Consider the following 23,328-nt stretch of genomic DNA (forward strand, 5'->3'; position numbering starts at 1 on the left):
TACTGTAAGTCTGTGAACAAGGAAGCAGAAAGTGTGTAAATTCACAGCTTCATGTCTCTCCTCCTGCAAGACAGGACAGCAGGATATTGGCACAGAAGTGAAAGACAGACTACTGTCTTAATGTACTAAATACTCTGGTGCTGGTCATTTAATTTAAACCATTGGAATTTATTAATATTAAATATCCTTGTGAGACAGATAATTTTTCCTATCGTTATGTATTTTAGCCTTTTAGCCTTTCCTCTCATCCTGAATTTTCCCTGATTTTGCCTTCATATTCCCTTCATTGAAACTATTCCCACTTTTTCCCTCCATTACACTGATCAATCAAACCTGAGTTGATGAAGACTGATGATGACACATCAGTTCTGACATGCCAAAGGAAATACCACATCATTGCATCAGCCAGTCTGCAGACCTGCAAGGTGTTGAAACATCTACTTTTGCTTAGTAACACACTAAAGGCTTATCTTTGTCCTGAAATAAAAACCAAGATTAAACAGAAATCTGAGTATGCTCTGTGGGCTATGACACAATACATCTGATTTTAAAAAATGTGTGTGCCTTCTGTCTGCTGTGATGGTTGGTGTCACCACTACACCGTTACAGAAAACTTCTGAGGTTTTCATTTGAAAAACAAACAGCTAAACCTTCAAAACCATGCTGACCTGGAATATGCTCTGCAAAGAACCAGAACCACATAAACCAAGCAGGCTTTGCTCTTGTTTGTATATGACTTTTAAGGAGTAAAGTCCATGTCTGTGGGAGTTTGTGTCACTCCATAGGGAAGCATTTCTGTGAGTACTGAGAGCACTGATGAAAAATTCAGGTCACAAACAGGCCAGGAAGTTTTCAAACTGCTGGTACTTGCAGCATGCAGCCCTAATCCATTTAAATTCAATCATTATGGCAAATTTTAAAAAATCAGCATCACAAGCATTTCAAAAAGAATTTATTTTCAGATGATGTAGTACTTCAAATATCTTCTCCAACCAAGCAAACCTGACCCCAGGTGGGAGGCAGGTTAGTACTGCCTTTACCAGGCTTAATGGCTAAACTAATTCTGTCTGGGGTCAAGGTAATCTGCACCTCTTTTCTCACCATTCTCCTCTGGAATCCTTGTTTTATCCCTTCTTACTCTCTAGAACTGGAGACAAAAATCTCTTCTTCTACCCTGGCCAGTGTGCTGAGTCTGGCCACCTCTGGTGATGGGGAGAATTCACAGAAACTTGTGACCCACTGCCCACAGAGCAGTCAGGACCTCACCTTTTCTGATTTTTTCTGCCTTCATGACAGTACTGCAAGATTAGCTGGGACTAGGTCACATTACCTGAAGGCTGGGCTCTTAGCTCTTAATTGCAATTTTCCAGTTGTAAATTTATGGATTATCACTGAGCTTTAAATGTGCACAAAGGACTCGAAGTACCTTGGCAAGGGGATGGTATGTGAATGTAATACCTCTAAAATTTAATGTGCTTGATCCTTCTAGTGGTCATGAATGAAGCCATGAAAGACTCCCAACCAAATTTTCTTCGTGCTCACTACAGTAATCCAAACCAGAAAAACATCAAAAACCCCTTGCATGCTCTTTAAAGAGGTGGTGGGGGGGTGGGGGGTGGAAAGGTCTTGGGAATATAAAAAATGCAGAGAAACTATTGCATTGCAAAACAAGCAGGTTCTGTTTCCACAGTTTTGCTAAGTTAGCTTGAATTAAACATTTTGTTCAGTCAGTACAGTTGGATTATAATCTACATGGGCTTAAAGTAAAAATCATGTATTTTTGGGAAACACTCAAATTGCAATGAACTCCTTTTGCAAATCCTCTCCCAATGGATGCACAAACCATGTAACAGTTCTGTATATGAATATTCAGAATTTGCTGTAAGGTTACCAAAAGATGTTTTAGTTAAACAACCAAATAGAGTCAGCAAAAGCACAAAGTACAGCCCAGAGAGCAGGAGAGTGTTTGAGCTGGTCATACCTGCCCAGCTCAGGCATCACCACTCAGATGTTTCTCAGTTGTTCCAATTTAGTGACCCAAAATGACACCTTTTGTTTAACTAATGACAGCTCCCCAGCTGTGCTGATCTTTACCCAGATTCCTTTTTGGCTAAGTGTGGAGATTGAGGACAGAGCACTCCATAAAGTGATACCAGCTATCACTTAACTGGCACAGAAAGAAACTGGACATGGCCACAGCAAAAGACACAGGGGTAGCATTTCTATTAATGTTTTAAAAAACCAAACAACACAAACATCTTTGATTCAAAATCCTCTATCACTCACCTGCAGAACACCAAACAGCTCCAAATCTTGCTGAGGCCAGTGGAAATGTTTCTGTCATACTGACAACATGCAGCAAATGAGGCAAGAACTATGTACAGAACTGTCACCCTTTAACAGGGAGCCCCGAGCACTTGGGAGGCAGATGGGACTGCTTGAACATCACTGAACAAGGATCCTGGAGTGTCATGTGGCAGAGGAGCAGTGCAAGACAATTGGTGTTTGACATGCTTGGATGTAACAGTGACAAAGGAGTCCTAGAAATATTGGCTGGAAAGAACAAGCATTTGCCCTTGGGCTCATGCCTATGTGCTCAATACAAGGTTTGTGCTAAGATTAGGCCAGGATTCTGTCTCCAGCTGGAGAAGTGAGGGGCGTGGCTGGGTGGCCTGTGGGGCAGAGGAAGGCAGGGAAGGAATGATTGTGGCTCTTGCCTACCTGCGGACGACAAGCTTCAGCTTCTTGTAGGAGCCCTTCACCAGGGAGATGGCTTCTCTCCTGGAGCTGCTCAGCTCCACCTCGTTGATGTTCACCACTTCATCACCAGCCTGCAGCTTGGAAGGCAGGGAATCTGCCTTCCCTCCCTCTTCGATCTGCACAGGAGAGAGGGGAGAAGTGAGATGGGCCTGACATGGTTTGGCTTTCACCTGCAGAGTTGAGCATGTGTTTTTGTTGAACAAACTGATCTACCAGTCCCAAACTCTGTTTATGTATTAAAAAAACCCCTGGTTTCCCTTTTCCAGCCAGCTCACTCAAAGCTCTGTGCTTGCTACCCTACGTTTCATATAGATGGGAGCTTGGAATCAGCAGCCAGATGAGTTCTGCCAAGAAGCACTGTTTAGAATAAGCCTGAAAAGTCTTTGGTATTTGGAAACACTAAACACCAGCAAAACAGCCATGGAACGAATGCCTCTTGATAAGAGCACCCAGGCACCAGCCCAAGGGCAAAGCCAGGATTAGAAGAGTTTGGATGTGATTGTTTTTTTGTTCAAGCTCCCCTTTGGAATCCAGATGCCTGAAGAACAACAGCTTCTTTCTTACTGGCCAGCAGCAGAGCAGGAGCACTCAGGTGTAGGTAGCTACTGAAGTGCAGCATCCCTATAGGGTTTTTCAGCTAGGGAAATAAAGAAAGTAGATGATTATTTGAATTTTATGAGAAAGTAAGCAGCCTCCTCCAGACTATGTAATGGCAAAGCCAGAAGTTCTAGGGCACCTCCCTCTGCTTTGTAGGGCCCATCATGTACACGGCACAGGGACTCCCCATCCATGTGCCAGCAGAAATACATCAAATCTGGAAAGAAGGCAGTGACAAGGCAGAGGACAAGAAAATCTGGCCCAGGATCTCTGAATTGCACCCTTGTGCATTAATGCTCTCTCTCTGCAAAGGCATACACTAGCATAGCAGAGGGCTGGGTTAGGCACTGCAAATGCTGAGTTCCAGGAGACTCAGAGTGCCATCAGTTCCAAGTGCAACTGATAATTACTGTGACTGCACAGCTTGCCACCACAAAGTCTGCTATTCAAAGCAGCCGGCAGCCCCTGCTCGGCAGAGGCTGTGACCTGTGTTACAGAGGTCAGGGGACCCTCAGTGCTGTGTAACATCTCCTGGCACAGCAGTAGAACCACCTCCTTCAGGCACTCACCTTGGCAGACATGCTGCTGAGACAAAGGGCTGCGTCTGGATTGGATTGAGGCAGGAAGGGCAGCTCTTTGCAGGGGTGCCGTTTTCAGGGCAGTGAAATTGCACACATACTTCTGCAAGTTGCTTCTGTTTCAAGTCACGCCAAGCAGTGTGGAACTGAGCCGTGCCCCACACGTGTAACTCAGCACATGCAGACACACTGCCCACCTTTTACCAGGGCACTCGTTTCGGTGTTGAATGGTGATTTCTCACAGGCAAAGCCGGCCTGCTCGTCTAAACCAAGGAATTCCAGGCCAGGTACCTTCTAAAATGTAAAATCTGACTTCACCGAACATCAGCCAATAAATTCTCCAAACTCTCTCCAAAGGGAGGTAAAAATCGTGTCATTCATCTCACCAGGAAGTCATTCCACTGATGAATGAGTTTTTTCTTTTCTTCTTAAGAATGGATAAAACCACAGGAATGAGCCTTCCCATAAAGAGCCTTGTATCACAATTACCAGGAAGGGTGAGAGATGAAACATTAGCCCTTGCTGCCAGTATAAATAAATAACAACTGAAAAATGCAGTGTTGCTGCAGTTTATTGCTGCTGTAAAGCAGAACAGGTGGGTATCATTTCAATGAAATACAATAGTGGGGTAGTAGGGGTTAGATTAACTTGTGATATAGTCAACAGAAGGGATTTTCTGTTTGTTTTTGTTTTATGTTAGAGCACGTATACTGGAGAAAAGTCCTGCCTGGAAAAGTATGTTCTGTAACAAATACCAGCTACTTCAAAGGCTGTGATACTCATCAGAAGCATTTGCATTAACTTGTGCCTGGATGATCCCTAACCTTAAAAAAATCATCAGAATTGTGATCTGTGCTTTACCATCTAACAATTCCAATTGTAATTATATATTTGAGGTTTTTCATTTCACAGGAACATTGTTTTAAGGTTCTCTTTGCAACTACATGGGCTAGACCTTTCTTCTTCTCCTATTTCAGTGAAAATGGACATTCAAATTCTTCCATATTCACCTTTATAAATAACGTGAAATCAAACACTTTCAGAGAAGACGAAACCCTGCAATACTTCTGATAATGCTGATAACTTTATTAACTGCTCTGAAAGAAATCTTTCTTCAAATCCTGATGCATTCCAGCTTATCCCTACACCAAAGGCTCTTACACTGAAGCCTGCAAGGCCAAGCAGCCAGCCACAGCACCAGAGTAAAGGATGCCTTTAAGGAAAGTTTGTGAGCTTGAGTAGAGTCATTTGCAAGTTACTCCAGAGGCTGAAAAGGACTTGCTTTGCTCCTGTGTACTTAAACTGTGCATGAGCAAGACCTAAAGCTAGACCCACATTCTGCCTTTGGAAGCTATTGATGGCAGCATCAAACCTGTATTACTTACAGATTTAGAGAAAATACAAATGGAGATGTGGATTTTTATTTTATTGTTGACACAGTTCGCTCATCTGTTACGAACCCGTCAGCATTCTGATCTGTCATCTATCCAGCTGGGATTACCTGGATACAAATGCCTGAAAGTTCCTGGAAGAAAACATTCACAACAGGCCTGTGATCTGCTACTATTGCTCAGAGAAACAAAAGAGGCAAAAAGACTCATAAGGTTCCATCAAAAGTCCAGAAACAAGGCCTTGTCTCCCAAAGCAAAGCTCAGATGCTCCATGTCCATTCTTCCTCTTTGTATGCCTCTGAAAATATTTGTGTTTAAGGAGTGGTGACATTTCATGGGAAGATTGAGTGATTCAAACAAAACAAGCTGCACTATAAACACAAAGCTCTATCACAGTGTAAAAATTATCAACAAAGCAAACAAACCTCAACATGGAGGTAACCTGTTTAAATGAACACCTGCTTCACTGCACGAGGGTGCAGAGTCCAGGACGGATGTGCTGGAGGCATGGAATCAAGGATGGGAGATGTGTGCACACCACAGCAGCCAAATAACACCAGGTGGGCACCTCTTCTGCCTGTGCTTCCCTGCTCTGAACGGCCTGTGCATCAGATCCCAAGTGAGAAGTTTTCCACTGTTCCCTAAATCCCCAGTGGATCTCAGTGCTGTCACTCAGCCAAAAGCACCCTCAATAATCACTTGTGGCATAAACGTGATGGCCATAAGTGACAGGACCTGGTGCAAGGGCTCAATCAATAGCCAGCAAGACCTCCTCAGGTTTATTTAAGCTGAGAAAAACAAGGTGAAATGCAGCCAGCAAACCTTGTGGGTGTAATGATTGTCACTCATCCATCAGGAGCAGGAGGAGCCAGCAGGAGCCAGCCAGGGACTGAAGTTTTTTTCCTTTTGGCTGAATTAGTCCAACTGCTCTGCCAAGTCAAGCTATGAGAGGTGACTCTGGCAAGTATGGGGTGGAGGAATACCTGAAAATCAGTCTGGCTTTGAACCTTTGGGGCAGGATTCAGTGGCTGGTCTTACTACAGGTGCTGTGAACAGAGCCCAGGCAGTGCCAGGAGGGGAGAACAACTCTAGTCCTTGAAATCAGCAGGAGCATCAGTACAGCAAAACATGTCAATAGCATAAAGACTCTTGTTTTCCACACCTCAATTTCCCACCTGGAAATGGATACAATTGTTCTACCTTGCTCTGTCTTGTCTAATTAATGTGTCACCACTCTGTGGGTGGTGATGATCCAGATCTTGGCTCTTATTCCAGATGTCTCTGCAAATCCCTAGCTCCCAGTCCCTGGCCCTGGGGAGAGTCCATGCCAATTAGAAACATGCAAAGTATCCCTTTCCAGAGGGTGTTCCACCACCACTACTTCTCGTGAAATCCCATCAAACTTCTATGATTCCAGCATGTCCCACACACCTCTTTGTTTCTCCTGTGCACCACAAACCCATCCAGCCAATTCTTTCAGGTTCTTTAGGAAGGGGAGGACAAGGAGCTCCCTGCCAAGCTGGCCTCTCCTAAAATACACACCCTTCAAAAGCCTCCACAGTCTCGTCAGGCTGACACAAACTCCAGTCCTGCCGCTGTCTTTTCTGCAGTAAAATCTTCCATGCCCACTGCCCGCCCTTTGCTGAAAATCCCAAAGGCCACCCCTGGTCCTGCTTTGCATGAACATTCCAGACCATTTTCTTGCATTAGAGGAGGCTTCTTGTCACTCAATAGATCCTGCAGGAGACTTCAAACCCATGTGTTTCCCTCTTTTTTGGCTTACTGTAAAAGCAAGAAGTTGCTTAAGCAGATCACCAAGGATACATAAGACTTACTGCCTTTTGTTTGGCTCACTATGGTTACTGTAGGTTAGTGTAGGAGAACACTGGCTGAGAGCCTTTCTTGATTATTTTAAAGAAGTTTTCTTTATTTATCCCTCTCCTCCCTTTCTTCTAGGAGCTTTTGTAACAACAAATTCTCTGCAGCTCTTAAGATGGATTATTCAGTCTTTGTGTCTTTTCTATGATGAATGGTACGTGTGATTCCTAAGCTGCAAACTTACTTGCTTGAGTTTCTCAACAAAAAAAGAGGAGCAATCAAGCAAAGATGTGTGCACACTGTATGCAGTTGCACAGGTGAGAGCAGAGCCATGCAGCAGGTTAGGACAATTCCTGGGGGACACCTGGAGATGCCCTGGAAAAAACATCAAGCCAGCATAGCAGGGTGTTGACAGAAGCAGCAGCAATTGCAATGACAAACTACTGCCCTTTTCATATCAGGTATTATAGTGATGGGAAGAGAAGCATCAGAAATCGACTGCTGGAGGTGGCTGTTCAGAATTCCTGAGCTGCTGAAAAAGATTTTATAGGAACCGACAGGGTGAAAGAGGAAGAAATTTTGTCCCACGAAGGAATAGAGAGAGGGAGCTTTCTCTAATGCAAGGAGTCCTTGACTTTCCCAGGAGCAGCATTACAGAAAAATGTTCTCTGCTTTACAACTCTTGTTTTCAAGTATTTTTCTGGAACCATTTCCATTCCTTCCAGTGGAAAGATGTGCTTCTGATGAATCTGGGGTTTATCTCTTCACAAGGTCATTAGCACCAGTGCAATGTGAGGGAAAGAGTTAAAGCAGAAAATTTGACTGTATTCATTTCAAATTCAACAGCCAAGGTTTTAGCTACTTTTCAGTGCCCACACTGGAACTTCAAACTGGGAAGACTGGGATATTTCATTTACCTGTCCACTATGAGGTGTAGCAGAGCCACAGCAGACCAGTTGTGCATTGCACCCAATGCAGAGCAGGGCTTGCTCGTATTTTGGCTTGCTCAGAAAACTTGCTGAGTTGCTGAATTAATGTGGGCTTTGTGTTGGAGATTTTTAATCCCCTGTGGAGTTCAGAGATGGTTCTCAAACCTAAAAACAAAGTAGCAGAGCTGCTGAATGTCTCCAGAGGTTATGCTGCTCCCCTTAATGCCATGTCACAATTTGGGGGCAGTGACATGCAGCAGACAGAAATTCCTCCCCATTGTGGCCAGCCTCTGTGTCAGCGTGACAGAGCAGTTAAGACAATTCAATCAAGAAATAGTTAAGTCAAAGGTCTCCCCCTGGAGCCATGTCTCTGCTGGATTTCCCCATCCCTGGTGCATACATGGATCTTGAGAGAATTCAGCTATTGCCGTTTACTCCCAGCTAAAGACAGAGTTTCCAAATTAGTTCTTGTTTTGTGCTGAAGCTAAGCAAGGTAGGCATTTTTTCTTAGTGTTCTGCATTGTTCTACAGTGACATTTCTGCTCCCAAGTACAAAGCATAGTAGTGTGCAGGCTAATTTATTCCAGGTAATCATACGAGGTTCATACTGAATGACTTTACCTTGAGAGGCTGAACTTTATTCAGTGGAAGAACAAGGCAAACTCCACAGTTTTGAAGGGCTAGCAGTGCTCTGAAACCTTTCCAATAGTTTAAAGTAAACCTGTTCATTAACAAGGGCAAAAGAAGGCATTTTTCCCCCCCCTCAGTCTGAACATGTTAATGAACATCCAGGATGTGAGTGCCAGTGGTACAGATGGTACAGTGACTGTGGCACCAAAGCTGCAATCCAGCTGCAATCCAGCTGCAGATATGCCGGCAGGATCCGTGCAGGAGGGATGCAAGTTCTGACAAGTGGTGAGGATTCAAGGTCATTCCTAGGACTGCCCTGCAGGCTCCAACACTTCCACACCTTTCCATTTCCTTCCTGATTGTTTCCTGCCCTGGGAGCAAGGTTAATCTCAGCAGGCAGCCCCTCAGAAAAAAGTGGCAAGAAGTGAATGGAAAACAGATTGCTGGCTTGGGCTCCAAGAGATAAGGAGACATGCCTGGATGCGTTTGTCTGACTCCTCTTGGTGACTCTAAATTCCTAAGCCAGTGGAGGAAAGAAGGCTTAGCTCTTAAGATAATTTTCCACCTTCTTAAGCACAAAACTGTTAGGCTCCCACAGAGATTTCTACATTTAAAAGAGGAAGGGGCAGGGAAAATCAAGTCCTCTTTCAACTAACGAACAAAGAAAGATGGGCTTGTGATGCAGCTTTGAATTCAGGCCTTCAAGAAGCATCCAGGATCTTTTCTGTAACAAAAGGCAAAACTAACAATAAATTTTCTCCACCCTTTTTCGTATATACAAGACAAGGAACTAATCTGTGTTTGCTGTGGGTAATGCCTTGAGCCATATCAGGTCCCGTTTCTGGAGACTTGGTACAAACATCTCATCATGGGCAATTCCTGCCCCAAGGTTTGACCAACAGAGGGATAGAAAACAGATGTGGAAAAGCTGTGATGAGCAAGCAGAGAGGCAGCACCAAAATCAGCTCTCAGCTACACACTGGCAACATATGGACTGAACTCTGGGCAGGGAGAAGAGCAGCTGCAGGACAGGGCAAAGCCAGCTGGCTCCCAGCCACCATAAATCCATCACCAATGCCTCTTCCTGCCTTCCCCTCCTGTTGCTTTCAGCCCACAGCAACCAGGCAAGGCAAGGAAGGAGCGAGGTGCACCCAGGTCCGCTACAGACCAGAGATGCCAGTGCAGGTGCAGAGCAGTGCTTGCCCTTTGAGGGACCACTTCGTCCTGTTCTTCCTCTGCTTCTGCTTCCAGCTCCAATCCCAGCCTGCAGAACACACCCTGCCGGTGCTCCTGGGAATGAGAGCCTTACTTCTCTGCTCACTGTTTGGTTTTTGCAAACAATCCATTCCAAGCATGCCACAGAGGGTATAGCACCAGGTGACACAAATATTGGGGCCTGGAGCACGTTAACCTGATCCTGTTTGGTCTGTGGCGATTACTGGCCAATATCAGCTCAAGGGGCTACAAGAACTCGTTCCCTGCTCCTTTGCTGTAGCTGATACAGCTCCAGAGCACACAATGCCACTGGCTGCACATGGCTCAGAGTTAATATTTGCTTTGCAAAGGGAGAGTTAAAAATAGCTGTTTGCCAAAGAGTCTGCTGGTAAGGTCTTCTGCTCTGCCCCAAACACGCCCAAGGATTCCTTTTTTTCACCCTGCTTTGCCATCCTGCCCCAACCTTACAGTCCTTTCTCACAAGGTTTCAGTAATCAAAAACCCAGTTCCTACAATGTGACAGCAAGCCCATTACAGCTTAGGCAAGAGGCTAGCAAACTTGTGGCCAGCCAGCACAGGAGAGAGCAGTGCCTCACAGCTATGGAGCTGTGGCACTCAGTGTTCCTCACTCAGTGACGTGCATCCCTCAAAAATGGAGCTGGGCCTGTGGAAGCAGCTGTAATTACTAAAACTGAGGTAAGGTGCTGTTCAGGCACTGCCTGATCCCAACACATCTTAGGACATAGAGTCAGTGGCATTAGCTGTTCCCTAACCCTTCCCACAGGCAGTGTTCAGAGCACACACACCATCTCCAAACAGCCCTCAGTGGTTGCAGTGTATCTCCCAAACTGTGGGATGCTGCAGACCACCATTCCTCACAAATGGCTAAAGGTGCAAGAGTCCCACCTCAAAAATGTCCCCTTTGGCACTGAGTATCAGTACAGGAACATGTCATTACTTGTTTCTGGTGGTAGATTCTTTTGCTGTGCACTGCAAGACCTTCTGTACCTTCCATCCCCTCCCTCTGGCTGCCCTTGCCATCTAGGAAAGCAGACCAGTTGAAGATGTGTCTGCAAAATTCTACTTGTTCCCTACTCCAAGGACAACTTTTCAAGGTTTGGGAAAGCCAACCCTAGCATCACAGGAACAGCCATAGAAGGAAATTCAGTCACTGCTTTAATCTTCTGGTTGTTCTAAAATCAAAGTGTAAGCAGCCAAGTGCCCTTCTCTACAGGATGTTTAACAAGTTTTCCCAGGCTTTTGTATTACTTTTTTTGTGCTTGCTTTTATGACCTATATTTCTGTAACCCCCTGAGGCTTGACAGGGTGACCAACTGCCAGGAGACTTTCTTGGGATTGTCTCATTTTGGAGTAACTAGAAAATATTCCCAGGTAAGAAAATATGGGATCAGTCTGGAGGAGAAAGGAGACAATCAGCAGCTCTCAAAGTACAGTTGTCAAGGGTTTTTTTCATCACATTATTAGGCAGTGAACTTCCTGCATTGGCATATTGCTCACATGAATTCAAAGCAGAAATGTCAAGAAAATCTGCCCTGCAATCAGGTAATTCCATAAATTAGATGAATCTAAAGCTATGGGATTTTCTGGCTGCTGGAACAGGTAGTACTTATCGTTCCTGTAGACAGATCCTTGGCCCCAGCATGGCCAGTTACTGCTTTTGATGTTTGCCACTTCTCTTTCCCTTATTTCCCTTCCCCAATATTAACACTTCCATTATACCTAGTATAAATAGCAATAATGATAGTAATGAAAACAGCAGTAATCATCCTCAAGAACTTTCCTTCCATTAGCTAATTTGGCCTTTCAACACCATGGGGAGACAGCAGGAAGTATTGTTCCTAAATAGAGAGGAATAAAAACAGGAGCCATGTTTATGTAACTTTTCCAGGGTCACAGAAAGCAGTTCTGGAGCCACACTCCCTGCTCTGACTGAGGTCACAAACCAGATGCCAAACCAGACCTTTAATATTCCATCCACGTCCCCAGCACTGGGGCATTTTGTGTCACAGCAATGTTCCCTTTCCTACAACCACGAGGAAGGGCTCTTGGATGTCCTTCCATCATTATTTCTGGTTTCCCACTTGTCTCCACAGCTTTAATTTTCCTCTGCTGTGGTCATCCTCTCTCTCATGATGCTGTAATTTCCCTTTTTACCTTTTGCCCTTCCTTATCATGTTCTTCATCCTCCCTGAGCCCAGTAATACAAACCATTAAGCACTGAACAGTCCGTATCTGAGAGGAAATAAAAGCAGATGATGCAGTTGATGAACCAACTGGAGCTCTTGCCAGGATTCAATAGCTGCCAAAGGGATTTAGGTATGCACTTCTCCCTCATTTTAATGAGAATCAGACATCAAAATTTTTAGTCACTCTTTGAAGATCAAAGCTTAGAGAAGCCAACAGCCAATAAAACTCAGTTCAGCATTCAGAGAGGTGTCCTTCGGGGCAGGAGAGTACTGCTGGAATCCCTAGGGATGAGAAGGAAAAGCTAAGGGACGTTCCAGAAGGAGCAGGGCCGGCTCAGCCCAGCATCCTGCCCCGGTGCCAGGTCACACACCCCGCACAATGTCACAGCCACAGCTCCCCTCGGAGCAGAGAATGGGCGGCAACAGCGCGCGGCTCAGAGCGACGGGGCCGGCACAAAAGAGGAATTTCACGCTCCAAACCATTGTCATCACATCACTCCTGGCAAACCCTTTCTTTATTCCCCCAGCCTTCTGTAATTATGAAAAAGTCTTCTCAAGTGAATTTAGTGCCCATGGAAGATGCCAGACTCACAGCCCGGGAGATTCCTTTTCCTTGCCCACAAATCAGCTTGTCACCCCTCCTCTCTGCCACCTTCTCCCCACTTCCTTTGGTCTCCAAGGAAGACTCGTCCTCGGAGATCTTCAGGGATGGTCAGCTCCACGAATCCAAGTGTAGCAGCTAGTTTTATAAAACGGGCATTTCTGTGTAGCAGGCTATCCAAATGGAAAAGAGCACGGGAACTGAAGCTCCTGTTCTTGCTCTGGCCGTGTGGATGTCTTCAAGTGCTTCCTGGTCTTCCTGAGAGCAGGAGAGAGAAGGAGCAGCACGCGGGATCTCCCCAGGAGGGTGATACCCAGCCCGGGCCGCCCCGTCCCTGCGGTCCTATCCCTGTCCTCTGCTGCCACCCCGCGGCTGCTCCACATTCAGGGGACACCTGCTTTTCCACGGAACTCCTTCTTCAGGGGAAGTCATTTTTCACTTATTGCCGGTGGTGTGAAAATAGAGTACTGCTGCACTTAAGCCACAGAAAATATATGCAAGGTTCAAAGGCAGATGCTTGAATAAATTTTATTTTTGTGGGAAAACAAGAATAAACTTTTAACTTTAAGAAGTGGTATTTACCTTAGTCCTCAATTTAAATTCTGAAAACCCAGGGAAGCTGGTCAGGAAATGCTGCAGTCCTCTGTGTACATACAAAATGAAAGGAAAGGGATCCTGACCCTTTCAGTTTGTCTGGCTGATACCTTTCAATGCTTCCCACTCTGCCAGACATGATCTCTGAGCTATCTTTTTCCTGATGGTATTCACCTTGTGGCCCAGAGCACATTCCCTATGAGTTTGTCCTGAAAGCACCTTATGCTGCTAAAAATTATTTAACATTCATGTTAATAAGCACTGAATTAATTTTGTGTGCTCTGTGTCAATTCTTTAACTACTTCTCCAAAACCCCTGAAATTCCGTTGTCCACATGTCAGGAAAAATGTCTTTAACCTGCATGGGAGGGTTTTTCAGCAGCTCAAGAGAATGTTGGAGCAATTTGGAAATTAAGATGATAAGAACGGGCTTAGCTAGTGATTAACAAGGCATTTCATAGCATTCCAGGAACTTTCTTGTTAATTTTATACTGCAGATATGGACATAATCATGCAAAAAACTGGCAGAGTCTGAGAAGAGACATTTGTTCTCTTTTGCCTTTAAAACAATCCCTTCAGAATGGGTGGCAGGGACAGGTGCTCCCCAAAGCCACTCTCACCATCACACACAGCACCTATCCCTATCTGTGCCTGAATCCTCTGAAGTAGCCACATCCTGCCTGCAACTGCCTTATCCACACATTTTAGGGAGGGGAATTTATACCTGCATTTCCAAGATTATTCATTTACCAAGCCAGACACATTTTGGCAAAACTATTTTTAGCTGCACACAGATGAATTCAGCTGCAGTTCAGGTTGAGAAAGGTCCAAGTTTCCAGAGCTGTCAGGTGCCACGGAGATGGATGAGGTGCACAGACCTGTAAAAACACCAGGCACGTTGCCCACTGACTTCCTCCTTCCTGCATGCTTGGATTTACACCTTGCCCTGCATCTCCAGGATGACATGTAAATGCCTTTCTAGAGGAAGGGTTTCAAATTGTTCTTTTACCACATTGTGCCAGGGACAAATCCCACACAGGCATTGCAAACACAAATTGAGCACAAGCATTCCCTTCCTGCCTTCTCCTCCACTTGGTCCCATTTCCTGGTTTCTCACAGTTCTCTCTCTCTTTTTTTTTTTTTTCCTGCTCTTCTGTTTCCAAAAATGTCATTGAAAGTAAACTGATAGGACAAACAGCTCCAGGGTTCCACTAACAAGGGTGATGTGAAATGATGTGTTTGGCTCTTGGCAGAAGAAGGCCCTCGATGTCAGGAAAGAATTGGATTACAAAGATTCCATACTCCAGTTTTATATGTAACTCCTGCATCATGACAAGGCCATTTGGCTCGCTGGCTTCCTCTCTTCTTGCATGTAGTGCCAGGTTTTGGAGGTATTGTTACAGCCATGTGGTGATGATGAATCTGGGTACAAGGAGCCCTTCATATCCAAACAGTGCACGCCTTTTCCTTTTTCTTAGCTTCAGCCTTCAGCACTGAAAAATCATATTCCCCCTTCACACTGTTCACACAATGCACTGGGAACTTTACCCTGGCATCCCGGGGTGGGAGGAGGAAGGAAAGGAGCAGGAATAACTAGAAAGGAAGGGAATGTGCCTGCTAAAGCCAGCCACTACACAGCATTTCTTTAATTGCCGTAGCTCCAGGGGATAAGGCAGCAGGCACATGTTTTTATAAGCTGAATTATACATTAATGAAAATCCTAGGACATTCCTGCAAGAGCAGAGGCATTAGTGGTAGCTGGGATGCTGGCCAAATTCCAGTGAAGGTAACTACACTGTTTCCCTATGCTCTCCCTGCCACTTCAGTGAATGTGGTCAATTGTTTCAGCTCTGAGTCGCTCAGCAGCATCCCTGGGATCTACAGTTCTCTGGGATAACATTCTCACCTAAGGAATCTTGGCAGAATTTAAAAATAGATCCTGTGAATGATGACAATGTCCTTTCTGGCAAACAATTTTGCAACAACAGCTTTGAGACAAACAAGCTGCAGAAAACTTGAAGATTGCGTAAAAGTTCCGAGAGGAAAGAACAGAAAGTACACTGCAGACCTCAAAGCAGAAATACCGTGGCAGACACTGCTCTGTTTGGAATTAGGTTAATTAATATCCTTCCAGGGACTTGACCACACATTGCTAAATTCAGTACATGCCTTTTCCATTCCGTGAGGTTTGGATTAGGCCTAGACAGAAGTGTTACCACTAGCACTCCTTTGCACCTGCCTGGGGTCCCTGCATCCCTCATTAGCACAACACACAAGGATTTTTCAGGGAAAAATCCCTCTGTGAGAGGACTTGGAATGGATATTTCCTTTGCTATGGATACAGAGGGCCAGCAGCAACCCTTCCTCCAAATTTTTAAAGATGCTGTTTCTCTCTGAGGAATTGTCTTTATGTGAGTTGGTGAAAACCAAGCACTGCCTTGACTGCATCAAAGCAGACTGTGCTGAACTTGTGAAAAGCTGGGATGAGCTTTGAAGATCAGCTCACGTTCAAAGGGCCTGGCAGGAGAAGAACAAAACCACAGGGAAATGAGACAACAAACCTTAAAGCTGCAAGGGTGAGTTTCCAGCTGACCCAACAGAGACTTTGGGGAACACTAATATTGAACTGCTGCTGTTTGCTCTCACCCTTGCCAACAGAATAATTAAAAATGTGCCGTGCACAGAGCTGCACAGAGCACCAGTTCCACTAAAATCCCAGCATCTGTTCCTCAAGCTGAATTAGGAGCAGAGCCAGCTGACTCTTTTAGTTGAATCTCCCTGTTGCTGACAGGACAGACCCCCAGATTTGAACAAAGCCTGAGCAGTCTGATTGTCTCCTGCATTCTGGCCCTTACTGAGGTCAGGATTAATGCCTTCATTGCATGGAGAGCCAAAATACAGAGTATGAAAACAGCACAGTGATCGTGGTGGCCTCTTGACTGTTCCTGTTGGATCCTAGAGACCCCTATTAGATTGCAGATGTAACTCTATGCTGGTGCTTGTCTTCAGAGCAGGGATGGAGTCCCTCCTCTCTACTTGCCACTGGTATTGTCACCATTTGTCACAAGAACTGCTAAGTCTGGATGTCCATCTGTGGGGAAGCTGGTTTCAATCACGGATAAAATCCATAAACCCTAGAAGGCAGCCATGGCTTTCAGAGGAGCCCAGGTGATTGCAGCCAGTGCATGATCTCAGCGATGTTTTCCAGCCAGCCATCCCTGTCCTGATTGATTAACTGAGAGAGGACTGAAGGAGCAGCATGCAGTACTTAGCTAATTACACTGCCCGAGGTCTTTTGTCCTGCTGCTGCTGGATCGCCTCAATTGATCCTTTCAGGCCCTAAACAGCTTTGTGGGCTGCATGCCTGGGCAGAATAAGGTCTTTTGTCATACTTTAATGAACGAAAATGTTTTAAATCCTCTCCTTCTCCCACCACTCCAAGTAGCAGCAAGGGTAACCGTGGTGCAAGGACAGCTCTACTGGCTGATGGGTGTCTGTAACCGTGAACATTCTCCTCCTCCAAGGCTGTGGGAAAGCTTCCCAGCGTCAGCTGTCCCATCTATCCAAGGTATCTATTGCTACCTCCCTCTCTAAGGAATACTGGGGATGTAAGTCTTGAAGACTTCTAAAATACAGCTAAAAATGTGTTAAATGGATGAACATTCAGCAGGATAACACAGGTTCATGGGTAATTAATTCCTGCATATACCAATCTGAAACTTATCTTTTTTGGGAGAAAAAAATTAAAAATAAAAATCCCACCTTCAGTTTAACCTTTTCCCTTCAGCAATCAGCTACTGGTGATGTGTTTTTGTTTGTTAAACTGAAAACACTTAATATTCCATTTAAAACATGGGATTGGCAGCATCCTAGTGAAGATCTCCACAAAACATCTCCTAGTCAGTTAATCTAATAAACTTCTGCGTGTAATGAACACTTTCTCAGCATTGTCCAGAGTCATGAATCCTGGCACATCCTCCAAAGTACAAGTAGTGAAACATGGATGTCATGACTGAGCTATGAGCTGATCATGTTGTGCTTTAGGTGCCCAGTCTCCAGAGCTGGTTATTTTTCAGCTGGCTGAGTTTTAGATGTGAATTAAAGTGATTAATAAATGAAAAGGCTCTTATCATCCATTCCTGTGCTCACAGTCCCTGAACAATTTTGCCCTGCCACTTGCCAATGAAGCTGTAATAGCTCCCAGCATATGCTTCATCACTTCATGGTCAAAACTCTTAATCTGAGTAATAAGGGCAAACCCCATTCCTTTTTCCAAAGGAATGGATGTGGGGAAGGAGAGAACACCTTGGGACTAACAAGCAGTCGTTAACCCACCGTGATCAGAAAATAAAGGCGTGCTGCTCTTTTGAGACTGCTGTTTACACTGAATGGGCTCCACGTCAGATTTGTTCCCTCGGAGTTCAAGTGAGTTGGTTCCAGTGCCAGCTTGGCGTGTCTGAAACGCTAATTGTCTTGTTTCCATTTCACACATCATCATCACAGTAACATTTCTGGAACTGGGAGACAAATGCCAGTTTGACTGGAAGGCAGGCTGAAACACAGCCAGAGAACCTGCAGGTTTAGTGTAACTCCAAGTATGGCTGCTCCCTAACCCAATAAAGAAGTAAAACACTGGTGAAACTGCAGCCTTATGCTTTGTTTTAAAAACTACTGTTTCAAACAAAGGCTTTCGCTGAAATGCTTACAATGTTTAGGTGTCTGTTTGTACCTCGTAGTCCCATAAAAGCTTCTTTCATTCCGGAAGTACAGACAAGAAATGAGTGTCTAAAAGCCCAGGTCCCCAAATGCACACAGGTGAAATCCATCTGGAGCTAAGTACCAAAGCATGCTGATTTGGGATATTGGCCAACTCCCAAGGGCTGTGCTTGGATGACTTTGCTGTCGTGTCTCCCTTTCTCCAGGCAGATAATAATGCTCATCCATCACACTTAAATAGCCAGAACCAAATTCTGCTTCAGTTATGTCAGGGTGCAGCAGAAGAAACGCTGCTGGACAATTCCAAGAGCAGATTGCCACCCTGACGGCTCATCAGCCCCTCACAGAGGCACTCCAGGGCATTTCTTCAAAGCCCTTATTGTGCAACACCCCAAAAAGCCCTTTGTGTCCATCTTGTTCTCATGGCCCATCACCTACAACTAAGACTGTTAGGTGTCTGTTCTTGTCTTGCATCTCCTGTGTGCCAGCAGGAAGACCTCGAACGGCCCTAAAACAGAAGTCAGGTAAAAGAGGGCACAAGTGGGGCGTGAGGTAGGACTGGATTGTGAGCAGCAGCTCCTTGGTCCTGCTGCAGGGCCCCTTCTCTTGAACCACGCTGCTTTCCTCACTGCCCAGGAATTAACCTGCCCAAGGCCACAGAAAGCACAGAAAGGATCAGGCCTCTAAGCTGGTTTTACTTTTATTATTTGTTCCTTATCTCCTGACAGTTCCCACGCAGGTACTGAAGTATCGATCACCCCACAGCAAAAGCTTCCAATGAACAATGGATCTGTGGTTAATGAGTCCCAGGAACTCCTCTCACCTCGCTCCAGCCGTTGGGGTGAGAAAGTTAAGTGCTCCTGTGCAAGCTCAAGTGACTGCTCACCATTTCCTTAATATTCCACCTCTTTGTGTTTTGTGGTTTGCCTTCTGTGAGCTAATGTTTATTTTTCCAGAGAGCAGTTATTGTGGTAAACTGATATCAGAGCAGTAGTGTGAGATATAAGATTTCATCTCCTGTACTTCAACACTTCATCCAGGAAAGCAAAGAGAGCCAACCTAAGAGCCTTCTTTGTCTTTCACAAGGATGACACCTTGTTGGCAGTGCAGTGGGGATGGCTGTCACTCCTTGATTTTCCACAAGTGATTTTCCATGATTTAGATTCTGTGGCTTTTTCTAATGGAGAATATATCGCATTCCCCTCATTCCAGTGTGAAAATCCCTTGAGCACATCAGCATCTGCTGCTGTTGTCTGGGTACTGGGACACCAAGACCTCTAGGAACATGATTCTTTCCTGTTTGTTCATCTTAATCACACCCTTGAGCATGCTTTACTTTACCCACTTAGGTAATATTAGAGAAAATAACGGGATTTCTGAGCTGAGATGGACCAGGCCCCATCTGGGTGTTTGTAGACCTCTGATATCCAAAACTGTGGAAGAAAAAATGTCCTTTTACTTTTGCAGTTGTGGAGAGCAGATGATTCTTTATGGAAAATATAACTCTCTAAGAATGTTTTCTATTCTAATCTTGCTGACTAATCTTTCTTCTTCTAAAGTTTTAATCTTGCTTAAGGAATAAATGTGTGACATTGTGTTAGAAAAGCCAATCAAGTGCTCAGGCTCTAGCTGGGAAGCAATGCGAGTTCCCCTTTGTACAAGCTCTTCTCAAATGTGATTGTTTCCCCAGTGTCAAATTCCACGGATTTTAGCAGCTGAATGGGTACAAAATTTGACATGGTCAGAAACGTGTGCTTATGAAAACTTATTACCGTTGAATAGCTGGTGCATTCTTGGTGCACTCATGTGCAAAGTGCCCTTGGAGAGGCCGGGCTGGCAGCACCTCTGTGCCTCATTAGCACACACACGCACCCATCCCAGCTCCCTCCGGCCCCGTCCCGCTGTTCCCATGTGCCGTGGGCAGGCTGAGCGGAGCCAGCGCCCTCGTGCTGTCCTCAGTTAACCCCGGGGCTGGCCCAGGCAGGCACAGCCACCAGGGCTCCTCAGCCAAGGCCAACCCCGAGAGCCAGGCGGCTCCGGAAGGCTCCCGTGCAGGGAAATGCAGCCAGACTGAGAACAAACGCCAGGTCTCGTGACCTTCCAGCTGACACTGCTGCTCCAGGGTTCTGGTAGCTCCCATGCCCACAGCGTGCTCCAGCAGGATAATCAAGTCCAGCAAGGTGTGGCAAGCTACAGGCACACTTGGATGCCTGGGCCACTGTAATCTATGGCACCCATGCACGTGGAGCCCACAGGGCTGTATCTATCTTACAATTACCGAGTGGTTTGGGCTGGAAAGGACCATAAAGGTCTTGCCATGTACTTTCATCCCCTTCCACTACCCCAGGCTGCTCCAAGCCCTGTCCAGCCCAGCCCTAGACCCTTGCAGGATGCACAAAGCCACACACACCACACACAAGCACTGGATTGGTTTGCATGCACCAGCTTTAAGAAAAGCTGCTTCACTCTCACAAGTTGCTCCATGGACAAGGCCTTACAACACCTAAACCTCTTTTCCTGGATTAGTGCTATCCCTAGACTTAGAGACAAATCTCATAAGTTATTTGGAATAGTTGAAATAACAAGGTTTGGGCAGCTGGGGCTGTGTGGGGCCCAGGTTAAGCACAGATGCTGAGCACACAGTGCCTCCTTCCTGGCCTTACCCAACTGCTGCTTAGAGCAGAGCTTTTGAGCTCAGGCAGAGGGAACTCCAGTCCCCCTGACAGACCTGGTCATCACAGGATGTCTTTCCCTGCCTCTCTGCACTGCAGCATTCATGGGCAAAGGGCCACAGTATCCCCTCTGGGTGCAAAGGCATCACGGGTGACAGCTCTGGCTTTCAATAAATATGAGCAGCTGCCAACAGGGAACTTGAGTGACAAAGCCAGGTTTTTAATGAGTGTTCAAATAAGGACCAGGGAAACCTCTCTGGACACTGAGTTTTCCTGCAAATCCAGTTCTCATCTACTTTGCTTTAAAGACTGCTCAACAACTTTTCTAATGCCTATGTGACTTAGATGATTAAATCCAACTGGTGTCATGTTAATAATGAAAACACCTCCCAGCACACACTGATTCCGATAGGATATTCATTAAAAAGAAAACAGCCTGAGGGTCACTATTTTTAAAACAAAAAGTTACAATTTTTCAATTTAAATTAAAGTGTCATTATTTGATTTGATTTTAGTAGTTGAAGTTATCTCTGGGAATTGTCAAGATGAAAAATGTTATTGAAACAAACCATCTGAAATAAGTACAAATATTTTTTTAACATCCAGCGGCCTGAAAATCCATTTTTTGCTTAGCTCCAGTTAGCAATAATAACAAAGAAAGCAAAATATCTTTCTCCATTAGAAATATGACATGCACAGGAATAATATCCAGTGATTTCATCACATCCATTCCTTTATGAAAATTCTACCTCACTACCTAAGTTATCCTAGGAGCTAAAGATATCCCTTGTCCTATTAAATCAAGGTCTTAAAGAGGGATTCTGGCAAGGTTCAGCTCCATTTCACCAGAAGACAAGAGGTCAAAATAAGCCCCAAAGATAATAAGGAATGTCATTCATAGGTGGGGTGAGAGCTAAATTACTCCACATTCAAGCAGAGCTTTAGTTGAAAAGACAAGAATGGGGCATCCTTATTTAGCTAGAGGGATTTCAGTGGCAAGAACAAGGCTGCTTCCACATGCAGGTTAAATGCAGTAAAGGGTGTTGATCCCTAGAAGGCATGGAAGAAAGAATAACTTTGAAGGGTTGAAACTTTTAACTTTGACATTTTTAAAGCAGAATACTTCAGGTTTGGTTTTGGTGATAATTTTCTTTTCAAAGCTCACCTGCATTTATTATACATGGTCAAACAAAACTTGTCTGCTCAGCACAAATCCCTCTTTTTTTTCATTCTTTCCATCTTGCCCATTATTTTGCTTCAGAGTCCACAAGAACCAGTGTCTCTATACAGGCCACCAAACCAAGGATATTTCATATTTCTACGTTCTTTAAGTTTTCCATGTATTAAAAATTAGTATTTGTGCTGTGGTCAATATGCTGTGAGTAAATAAAAACTGCAAATCCAAGTGAAACCAAACTCCTGACGCTGCCTGCTCCAAATACACAACTCCTCCTATACTGCTCCCAAGACAGCAACGCACACATATCCAGATACACAGAAAGAGAAAAGGAATTTCATAAGTCCCTAGGCCAACAAAATTCCTTTTCTGTTCTCCTCCTGACCAGGGTCTTTGGGTTTCCAGCATTTTTCTTCCTGGCTGATGTTAGTTTTGGCAAGACCAGTAATACCACTAAGAAGTTACAGACTCTCTGTTCCATTCCAAAACCAATTTAGTTAACTTAAACCAGCAAAAAATCCCCCCACACCTTCTTATCAGATTCCATTTCCACTAGTGCCTTAGGGACAGAGGAAACCAGAAAGCACACTACAACACAGCAGGAAATATTTCTGACCATGATTAATGCTTCCTTTAGCAGTGCAACAGAATCCTTGCAGATCTTTGGAGATCCTTGGAAGAATTCCATTTACTACTCTGCAGGCCATATTTTGCTGTGAAAACCTTATTACACAAGAGAAGCATTAAGGGATTCAGAGTAAAATAAGAAAGGATGTATTATCCTAAAGATTTGGAGAACAGGGAGAGAAGAAGTTAAGAAAGGCACACAGGGTCTCCCTTTCACTCCATGTGATTATGTTGTGATAATGCCCACTACAGACCTGTCCATCACTGGAGGACTCAGGTCAGAGAAGCTCTCTGACCCGACCAGCTGGGTGACACCAGCCAAACAATGACAAATTCAGCTTCGGTTGCTCTTGCCAGAGGGATCTCAGGGTTGCCTGTTGAGCAGCTATGAGACAGCCACACTTTCCTTTTATCCAGCTTGGTTTGTTCTTTCTCTTTCTCTCTGGTGTTTTTTTTTTGTTGTTGTTGTTGTTGCTGTTTTGTTGTTGTTGTTGGTTTTGGCTAGGGAATTTGCAGAGATAGCTACAGAGCTTGGAAAGGCCCAGTCTGTCATCTCTAACTTGGGCTTCCTTACCTAGCTCCCACATTGCCAACTTTTAGCAGATAGAGGTAATTGCCCAGAACTACCTCGATAGGAAGTACTTTCAAGCCATCCTCTGGCACAATAAACTCACCTTGCAGATTTCTAGGTGCTGCTGTGAAGCTGCCCACTGACATCCTACAGGGATGCAGGGAGCCACCTCAGCTCCAATTGCCACTGGATTAATTTGCTCCCTTCCAGTCATCCAGGAATGCCATGGCTACAGGCATGATAGAA

At 44.9% G+C, this 23,328-nt stretch overlaps 1 protein-coding gene across 3 annotated transcripts in view; it reads right to left on the bottom strand.

The window, feature by feature from the left end:
• Window positions 1-23,328, bottom strand: part of SHROOM3 (shroom family member 3) — a 109,449-nt gene that overhangs the window by 75,168 nt on the left and 10,953 nt on the right. For all 3 annotated transcript variants that reach the window (XM_088164326.1, XM_014884878.2, XM_014884877.2), the window contains exon 2: window positions 2,722-2,876. In XM_088164326.1, the coding sequence (XP_088020452.1) occupies window positions 2,722-2,876 (155 nt within the window). The remainder of the gene's footprint in view (window positions 1-2,721; window positions 2,877-23,328) is intronic.

The sequence above is a fragment of the Sturnus vulgaris genome, chromosome 4, assembly GCF_052056855.1.
Source record: "Sturnus vulgaris isolate bStuVul1 chromosome 4, bStuVul1.hap1, whole genome shotgun sequence".
In the NCBI taxonomy this organism is placed as follows: Eukaryota; Metazoa; Chordata; class Aves; order Passeriformes; family Sturnidae; genus Sturnus; species Sturnus vulgaris.